The sequence below is a fragment of the Vipera berus genome, assembly GCF_964194415.1.
Source record: "Vipera berus genome assembly, chromosome: Z".
Taxonomy (NCBI): Eukaryota; Metazoa; Chordata; class Lepidosauria; order Squamata; family Viperidae; genus Vipera; species Vipera berus.
In genome coordinates this window covers 2345055-2355233 of record NC_138205.1, presented here as the reverse complement: position 1 = coordinate 2355233, position 10179 = coordinate 2345055, and the positions used below count along the sequence as shown (strand labels likewise).

At 50.5% G+C, this 10179-nt stretch overlaps 1 protein-coding gene across 1 annotated transcript; it reads right to left on the bottom strand.

The window, feature by feature from the left end:
- Positions 1-202: 202 nt before the first annotated feature.
- LOC308677769 (transmembrane protein 88-like) lies at positions 203-9169 on the bottom strand (the record flags this gene model as incomplete). The annotated part of the gene is made up of 2 exons (XM_081344466.1): positions 8889-9169; positions 203-478 (listed from the first exon to the last, which is right to left on the bottom strand). The coding sequence occupies exons 1-2, from the start codon at positions 9159-9161 to the stop codon at positions 203-205; spliced, it is 549 nt and encodes a 182-aa protein (XP_081200592.1). The 5' UTR covers positions 9162-9169.
- Positions 9170-10179: the final 1010 nt, after the last annotated feature.

Below are 10179 nucleotides of genomic sequence, written 5' to 3'. Positions count from 1 at the left end.
AAAATAAACCCGTCTCCTCTTCCTTTCGCCCGCGTGCGCTACGGAGGCGGACTCCTCTTGGGAATTTGTGCCAGCCAGCTCCTCCGTGCCCAGAGAAGCCAGTCCATTCCACCCAGGTGTCTTTGCCAGGCCGCTCTGTGCCACAACTCCCCCCCCCCACACCGGTATCCCCAGCCCTACCCTCTCCCCCCCCCGCCCCTCCTCACACCCAGACCTTCTCCCCAGCGGTATCCAGGTCCTGCGAGCAGCAACCGCAGCACCCCACGCTGTGGTAGCGACTGGCGGGCAGGTTCTTGTAGATGGCCTTGCTGTAGGGCACCAGGCAGTAGCCGAGCTGCAGGCGGCGCGCCAGGCGGCAGTAGGCAGCCAGGGCCAGGACCAGGAGGGGCACCAGCAGGGTGAAGCCCACCACCAGCAGGCCCACAGCGGCCGAGTCGTGCAAGTGGCTGATGCAGTAGTGCTCCTGCGTGTTGAGGAACTGCGGAGGAGAAAGAGGACAGCGGCCGTCAGAAATCTCCTCTAAGCAACCCACCAGCCGGGCCCTGGCACAAACACACACACACACACAAACACAGGGAAGCCGGCTGCCTGGGGTGCACAGCATCAGCATCATCATTAATAATAATAGTTGGAAGGGGCCTTGGAGGTCTTCTAGTCCAACCCCCTGCTCAGGCAGGAAAACTAGACCATTTCAGAAATAATAATTATAATAATAATAATTATAATAGTAATAATAATAATAAACAACTTGGCAAAATACATCAAGAAACTGCAGTTTCCTGCAATAACTCCAGCAATGCTACAAAAAACTGCGCTACTCGGAACATCTTACATTTTAAGGCGGTACCTGGTTGATCCCTGGGATGCTGGCAGCAATGCGTGTCAGCCACTAGTGCCAGTCAATTTGAGTGTTCAGTTGACTGAGGTTCATGTTTCAATAATAATAGGAAGGGACCTTGGAGGTCATGTAGCCCAACCCCCTGCTCAGGCAGGAAACCCTAGACCATTTCAGACAAATGGCAGTCCAGTCTCTTCTTAAAAACCTCCAGTGTTGGAGCTTTCATAGCTTCTGGAGGCAGGTTGTTCCACTGGTTAATTGTTCTAACTGTCAGGAAGTTTCTCCTTAGTTCTAGGTTGCTTCTCTCCTTGACTGGTTTCCATCCGTTGCTTCTTGTCCTGCCTTCGGGCGCTTTGGAGAACAGCTTGACTCCCTCTTCTTTGGGGCAGCCCCTGAGATACTGGAAGGCTGCTATCCTGTCCCCCCTTGTCCTTTTCTTCGTTAAACTAGACATACCCAATTCCAGCAACCATTCCTTATATGTCTTAGCCTCCAGTCCCCCAATCATCTGTGTTGCTCTTCTCTGCCCTCTTTCCAGAGTCTCAACCTCTTTTACATGGTGGTGACCAGGGCTTTTTTTCTCACAGAACACCCAGAACGGAGTTCCAGCACATTTTTTTTGCATGAAACCTTGTAGAGTAGGCAAGGCAGGTTGTATGACCTGTGTGAGTTCCGGCACCTTTTTCTTTTACAAAAAAAAAGCACTGGTGGTGACCAAAACTGGATGCCGTATTCCAAGTGTGGCCTTACCAAGGCCTTGTAAAGTGGTATTAACCCTTCGCCTGAACTTGCTTCTATCCCTCAGTTAATGCAGCCTGCGATTGCACTGGCTTTTTTTGGCGGCGGCAGCAGCGCACGGCTGGCTCCTGTTTAAGGGATCGTCCACTAGGACTCCGAGATCCCTCATTATAGGGGTGCATCTCCTTCCTGACCCATTGCTGTCCCAGGAGCAGGGAGGGAGGGAGGGAGGGAAGGAGAGGAAAAGAGGAAGGAAGGAAGGAAGGAAGGAAGGAAGGAAGGAAGGAAGGAAGGAAGGAAGGAAGGAAGGAAAAAGGGAGGGAGGGAAGGAAGGAGGAAGGAAGGAAGGAAGGAAGAAAAGAGAAAGAAAGGAGGGAGGGAGGAAGGGATGGAAGGAAGGAGGAAAGGAGGAAGGAAGGAAGGAAGAAAGAAAAAGAAAGAAAGGGAGGGAAGGAAGGAAGGAGGAAGGAAGAAATGGAAAGGAAGGAAGGAAGGAAGAAAAAGGAAAAGAAAAAAGGAAAGAAAGAAACAAGGAGGGAGGGAAGGAAGGAAAGGAAGAAAAAGAGAAAGAAAGAAAGAGGGGGGAAGGAAGGAAAGGAGGAAGGAAGGAAGGAAGGAAAGGAAGAAAGAAAGAAAGAAAGAGAAAGAGGGAGGGAGGGGGGAAGGAAGGAGAGGAAAGGAGGAAGGAAGGAGGAAGGAAAGGAAGAAAGAGAAAGAAAAGAAAGAAAGAAAGAAAGAAAGAAAAAGAAAGAAAGAAAGAAAGAAAGAAAGAGGGGGGAAAGGAAGGAGAGGAAAGGAGGAAGGAAGGAAGAAGTGACGGAGGGAAGGAAATAGAAAAGGAGGGGGAGAAAAGAGGATGGGAGAGAGGGATGGCGAGGGAAAGAAGGGTTGAATTCTGGCAGCTGACGGGGAGGAAAGAAGGGAGAAAAGGGGAAGAGAGAGAAGCGCAAGGGAGGAGAGAAAGGGAAGAGAAAAGAGGGCAGGGAGGAGGGGAAGGAAAGAAGCGAAATAGAAAAGAAAGGGAAGGGAAAGATAGGAAAGAGGGAGGACGAAAAGCGAGAAAAGGGAAGGAGATAGAACAGAGGAAGGAAGGAGAGGAGGAGGAGGAAGATAGAAAAGGAGGAAGAAGGGGGAGGGCAGGAGAAGGCCGGCTCCCCTGAAGCAGCAGCAGCAGCGGGGGTGGGGTGGGGTGGGGTGTGTGTATGTGTGTGTGTGTGCAGCCGAGGCTATGCCTGGAATGCGTCTTTTGGCCCCCGGGAGGTTATCAGACCCCAGCCGGGGTATCTGGCTTGCTTCACCGCCGGGGACGAGCGGAAAGGTTGGCAGGCCAGCCGGTGCAGTTTCCCGGCCGGAGAGGCCTGGGCTTTCCTGTTGACCAGCTTTGGTGCAGCCCGCAGCGTCACGGGAGAATCGCTCTGGGCAGGTGCCCAGACCCATTGCGGAAGGGCGGTGAGCGGCCACACGGCTGCCAATGGGGGTTGTTGTTTTTTTTCCCCCAACACAACAACAGCAACGATGATAATAATGACAACGACGAAGATGCACTGAAATTAGTATATCAGGAAGCCTTGCTGACTACTGGAGAGGCCAAACTGGCCTACAAGAAAGACCAAATGAGGAACAGAATAGAGGCGTGGGAAGACAAAGCACTACATGGCCAGTACATTAAAAAAAAATAGCTGGGAAAGCAGATAATAACAAGAGCTGGCAATGGCTATGAGCGGGAAAGTTGAAGAAAGAGACGGAGGGACTAATTCTGGCTGCACAAGACCAAGCCTTGAGGACAAAGGCACACAAAGTCAAAATTGAGAAGACAGCAGCAGACAGTAAGTGTCACCTCTGCAAAGAAGCCGAAGAAACAGTGGACCACCCGGTGAGCTGCTGCAAGAAGATCGCACAGGCTGACTACAAGCAGCGGCACGACAAAGTAGCAACAACGGTGGACTGGAAGATCTGCAAGAAATGTCATTTGCCTGCAAGCCAGAACTGGTGGGACCGTAAAATAGAGACAAATCGTAGAAAACGAAAATATTAAATTTCTCTGGGACTTCGGAAATCAAACAGACAAGCACCTGCCACATGACACCCCGGACTTAACAACTGTCGATAAGAAAGACAAAAAAGTCTGGATAGCGGACGTGGCAGTGACTGGAGACAGCAGAATAGACGAGAAAGAACTGGGGAAGATAACAAAATGCAAAGATCTACAAATAGGAATAGAAATAGACTGTGGCAAAGGCAAGCCAGGGTCGTACCAATAGTCATAGGCGCCTTGGGTGCCATCCCAAAACAACTGGAGCACCACTTGAACACCATCATCGGCATTGACAAATTCTCCATTAGTCAATTGCAAAAGGCGGCCTTACTAGGAACGGCTTCCATCCTGCGACGATATCTGTAATACTATCAAACATCCACATCTGCCTATCCCAGGTCCTTGGCAAGGACTCAATAGGTAGACAAAAATGCCAAATCCAGTCTGAACATCTGGCTGACTGTGCGATCATCAATAATAATAATAATAATAATAATAAAGTTGGAAGGGACCTTGAAGGTCATCTAGTCCAACCCCCTGCTCAGGCAGGAAACCCTATATACCATTTCAGACAAATATACCATTTGAGACAAATATCTTAGATTTTTTTTGGGGGGGAACCCCACCCCACCCCCAAGATACTCAAATGCTACGCTGCCTTGTGTAAGATCCCACAATCAGCAGATAGTGGCTGACTGTCTCTTGCTTAGCTAAGCCAGACCTTCCCTTCCCTTCTTCTTAATTTTGGCTGGTTTCTACCTCTGTGGGTTTGGGACCAAAATAAGATTGGATGCCTAAGATTGGAAATTCGATCCTTTTTTTAAAAAAAATCGGTGTGTCAAAATGATGAATGTCCCAAAGTGGACAGGTTGAATTTACTTGCCTTAGGCTGGAGAGGCAAACATACAAAGGAGTCGGTAGTCTAGTGTAAAGGAGGACTAGGGGGACACGACAGCAGTCTTCCAATATTTGAGGGGCTGCCCCAAAGAAGAGGGGGTCAATTTATTCTCCAAAGCACCAGAAGGCAGGAGAAGAAGCAACGGATGGAAACTCATCGAGGAGAAAAGCAACCTGGAATTAAGGAGAAACTTCCTGACAGTGAGGACAATTAACCAGTGGAACAGCTTTGCCTTCAGAAATCGTGGGCGCTCCATCACTGGAGGTTTTTAAGAAGAGGCTAAACAATCACCTGTCTGAGATGGCGTAGGTTCTCCTGCTTGAGCAGGGGGCTGGACTAGAAGACCTCCAAGGTCCCTTCCAGCTCTTATTATTCTATCTTCTGAGATCCATTCCTACTTCCGAGTTGATGTCTACACATCTATCTTCTTTAGTCGAGTCACAGGCTACACCAGCATTCACACGAAACTTCACACCAACGCTGGTGTAAGCCAGGTCGCCCGCAAAATAAAAGTTTGGACAGGAATCCACCCTTTAGATCCACTGGCTTTTTCTTTTTTAAGCCTTCCCGCTTGAAAAATAAAACTCGATTCCCGCTGGAGAGAGATAAAATTTAAGTAAGAGCCTGTTGGGAGTTACGTGTCAGAATAACTCAGGTTTACGTCAAAGATTTTTTGTTATTGTTGTTGTTGTTTGGTAGGATGGTGGAAAACGACTCATCTCAAACAATAACCCCTGCCATTCTTCCTTCAGCGGGCCAGATTCAAGTAAGATTCAAACGTTGAACCGTTGTTGTTGTTGTTTTTAATTTTTTTTAATTTTCCTTTCGTCATGAGGATGCTGGAGAAGTTACGATCCTATCTGAGGCACGGGTGTGGTTCATATAAATAAGAAAATAAGAGATGCGGCGGAGATGCACTGACGCAGGAATGTCCAAAACCTTGGCCACTTTGAATTAGCTTTGAATTAGCCATGCAAAACCGTGCATTTTGTGTGCCTACCAGCTAACCCTTGTTTGTAGCCCATGACCTGACTGGCTTATTCTCACACGCAGGAGGATCCTGAGCACGCCACCCATCACGTTCCTTCTCACAACCGCTGGGAACAAATCTGAGTCGGGAGGCCAAGGATGCTCATAAACACAGACCCATTTTTTAATTATATATTTTTTAAAGTTCTTACACAAGTCCAGAGAAGTTGCTTTGCTGTCGGCCCCAGCCCCTCCCAAAAGGGGCCTGACCTACCATCGATTTACCCACATGTTGCATTCCTGCAGAGGGTGATGTGCCCCCCCCACACACACACAAACACACACACACACACACACACACACAAATCTCGCCTTGGGATTCAGGCCAGAGACTTAATCCCGAAACATTTGACTCTCCCCCAAAGCTGTCCCAGTGGGGGAGACCACCCCGTAGTAGCCACGTCAACCTGGACCTGCGGAAGGGGCATGGGGGGTGGGGTGGGGGAAGGAGCAGGAGTCCTGTGACTGGAGGGGATGGGTGGACTGGGGAGGAGAGGGGAGGGGGGCCCCAGGAGGCCAACTGAATTCCAGGGCTGGGCCTGGTCTGGAGATCTGGACAAGATCTGATCAAATCTCCCCGACAGGAATCTCCAGGGGGGCAGAGATTTCGCCCTTAAAAGCTCCCATGTTTTCTTAAAACAGCTGCAAATTTGCTGGAAGCAGAGCATGTGCAGAGTGCCTTTGGCTCATCCGGCCCCAACCTTTAAGGTCTTTTCAGGCTCCAGAGGGTGCGGAGACTCCAAGACTGGAGGCTTTTAAGAAGAGATTGGACAAACGTTTGTCTGAAATGGGGCGGGGTCTCCTGCTTGAGCAGGGGGGATGGACTAGAAGATCTTTAAGGTCCCTTCCAACTCTGTTAATTCTGCTATTTTGTCTTCCTTCCTTCCTGATTGGACAGCCACTTGTCTGAAAATGGGACAGGGTCTCCTGCTTGAGCAGGGGGCTGGACTAGATGACCTCTGAGGTCCCTCCCAACTCTGTTATTCTGTTGTTCAAAAGTTCCCTATGAAATGAAGTCAGCTACTTCATTTCTCCGGCACATCCTGCTCACAAGAGCGTCATCCATCCGTTCAGAGGCCTTGACTCGCGGCTCTCTCCTTCCAACTTTATCCCAATTGAGGGTTCCTGAATTCCTATTCCAGAATTGAACATGTTCCATGGAGTTTTCCGGCACATACGTGAAACGCATGCACATAGATGCGCCCAAAGAGCTGGAGTGGAAATTATTCAAGGGAGGCTTATAAGCCATTTTATTCATGTTCTTCCCATCCTATTTGTTCAAAGAGGTAATAATAACAGTAACAGTAACAACAACAACAACAACAAAGAATAATGTTGGAAGGGACCTTGGAGGTCATCTAGTCCAACCCCCTGCTCAGGCAGGAAACCTTCTAGCATTTCATGGCTGTCCAGTCTCTTCTTAAAAACTTCCAGTGTTGGAGCATTCACCGCTTCTGGAGGCAAGGAGTTCCACTGGTTAATTGTTCCAACTGTCAGGAAGTTTCTCCTTACTTCTAGGTTGCTTCTCTCCTTGACGAGTTTCCATCTGTTGCTTCTTCTCCTGCCTTCGGGGGCTTTGGAGAAGAGCTTGACTGCCTCTTCTTTGGGGCAGCCCCTGAGATACTGGAACGCAGCTATCATGTCCCCCCTCGTCCTTCTCTTCATTAAACTGGACCTACCCGATTCCAGCATCTGTTCCTTAGGTGTTTTAGGCTAGCCTCCAGTCCCCCGATCCTCTTTGTTGCTCTTCTCTGCCCTCTTTCCAGAGTCTCAACATCTTTTTTACATCGTGGCGACCAAAACCGGATGCCGGATTCCAAGCGTGGCCTTCCCAAGGCCTTGTAGACTCCAATTTGACTGATCCGCGTTGAACCCTCTTCGTATCGCATCTTGGCACAAACCCCCATTGGGGAGAAGCCAAGCTGGAGCTTCAGAAGCCCAAGGCAGGGAACGGGGGAGACCCACAGTGGGTTCAAGTCAATTTTGGGGGTACGCAGGACGGAGGAGGAAATGGCAGCTTCCTTCCTTACAGCAGCCTCCAGCCGAGGATGCTTTGAGCCCAGATCTTTATGTTTATTTGAATTACTGATTAAAGTCTCTGCCCGTCTCACTGCAAGGACACCGCTGATAGCGTGACTCTGCCTCATTGTACCAAAATGAGATTTTTCCCCCCACCCCTGGCCACCTCACAGCCTCCTCTTTGGTCTCAAATTTTCAGCCCAGGCAACCCCAGTCTCTTCCCAAATCCGAAGCCCCCCCCCCACTCATCCCCGTGCGTTACCCCAAAGCTGGTAGTTCTTCCCACTCCTACAGCGGAACACCGAACCTTAAGGATGCCTGCTTTATTTAATTTTAATTTTTTTTGTTTTTAACTAGCACGGTGCAAATTTAGAAAGAATTCCCCATTGGCCTTTCCTCGGACCTCAGAGGAGGGAGAACCAAGTTAATCTACCTGAGCCCCCAAACGGGAGGAATTTGGACGCAGCTTTTTCCGACTCCCGGATTTAATTCCGAGGCGGAAAAATTCCACAATGGATGGATGACCCAGGCAACAACAACAACAAAAGTTTCCAGCCTCTTCTCAAAGATCGCTGGAGATCTGGAGCAGCGACTGCCTGCCTGCCACAAACAGAAAGGGACCTTGGAGGTCTTCTAGTCCAACCCTTTGCTCAAGCATTTCGGACAAGGGGTTGTCGGAGTATTTCTTAAAAATCTCCAGATGGCGAACAACTTCTGGAGGCAAGTCATTCCACCGGTTGATTTGTTCTCAGCCACGATGAGTTCCCATCCGTTGCTTCTTGTCCTGCCTTCGGCCGCTTTGGAGAACAGGTGGACCCCCTCCTCTTTGGGGCAGCCCCCCCCAAATACTGGAAAGCTGCTATCATGTCTCTCCCCCCCCCCGCCTTCCTTAGTCCTTCTTTCCTCTAGACTGGCCCAACCCAAATCCCCAACCGGTTCATTCTTCGTATGTTTTAGCCTCCAGGCCTTCAAACCCCCCCCCCCTAGTTACTCTTCTCTGCTCTTTCCCCACAATCTCAGCATCTTTTTTGGGGTAATGTCTGAATGCCGATTCAGACCTGGGCAAGGCACCTGGGTGGGGATGCGTGCTGTTCTCAGGCCAACTTTTGGCGGCCTCTCTCCCCAAACCTTGGGGGTGGGGGGTGGGGGGTTTGATTTCCAACCCCAGGACCCCCAGTCCTTTCCCCAGTCTTCAAAGCAAAAGGAAAACACCCTCAACATTCAAAGAGCCAGCCTTCCCCTTCCCCAAATTCCCTGCCTTTCCAGCCTACTCCATCCCTCCCAGTTCTGACACCACCACCACCACCACCCCGCCAAGCAGGACCACTGACCTTGGAGTGGCAGAGAAATCCGAAGCCCAAAAGGACCCCAGCGGGCAAGAGGACCAACCCAAAGATGAATCCAGCCAGGAGGAGGTTGAGCGCGCCGACCAGCAGGTTTTGGAGGGTGACTAGCACTGCACAAGCCCAGCAATCCAGGGACCCTCGGAGCTCCAGAGCCCCCTCCCCAGCATAAGGAGGGGGGGTCAGTGGCGAGGTCCCCGGGGCCCCCTCGCACTCCAGGGACCCAGGCCCAGGCTTGGGGCAAGTGAGGTCTAAGCTCATCTTGGGCTGCTGGCTTCTTAGCTTTTCTGGCTGGGCTTAGCCGGGGCAGATGTCTTTTATAGGCGCCCCTCCCTCCTTTCCTCCCACCCCCCCCCACACCACCCCAGCTTCCCTCCCTCCAGGATAAGCTAGGAATGCACAAACACACGCGCAGAGTGCAAAGCACAAAGCCCCAACACACACACACACACACACACACAGAGACAGAACAGCTTTTCGCCTCTCCCCAAGATGCTCCCTTTTAAGAGGCAGCCCCCCCTCCCAGCAGGGGAAGGGTCCCCCTCCCTTCTGAATTCCAGAGATGCTTCTTTCGGCCATCCTCCCCCCCCCCCGTCACCTCTGCCTCCCCTTCCCCAAAATGGCACAGAGCCCCCCCCCCCACCATACACACACACTCACACCTTGGGCCCAGGCCAGATGTTGCTGTTTGGGGGGGAGGGGGAAACAAAAGGAAAAACAGCCCACCCCCCATTTTTAAAATCTGAATTTTTATTTTTATTTTTAAAAAAAGCCCATCCAGAGAGGCTTGAAAGGTGTGCCTTAAAAGTTTGGGGTGCATTGCCCTGGAGTTAATTGGGGCGCAGGGGGAAGGGTCCTTGAAACACCCCCACCCCCAGCCCCCCCCCCGTGCCCAGTTTGGGACTCCAAAGCCAGGAGACACTCCCCACCGGGTTGGCAAAGCAACATTTCCCAGGTTAAATAGGCCTCTGCTTTCTCCACACACACACACACACACACACACACACACACAAAGCCCCCCCTTTTAAACAATGGGGATCCCATGCCCCCCCCCCGCCCGCTTTAGGCATCCAATCCCGCAGCTCACAGATCAAAACGCAAAAGACAAAAAAGATGGGAGAAAAACCAACAAACCACCAATAACCAGGTTGGTTTATTATTATTATTATTTTTAATCTCTGTGAGTTAATTTATTTACTTTTCTTTTTTTTTTTACATTTACAAAATAAGATTTTGCTTTCTCCTCGTCCCCCTACAGTACATGAAGGATCCGTTTGTG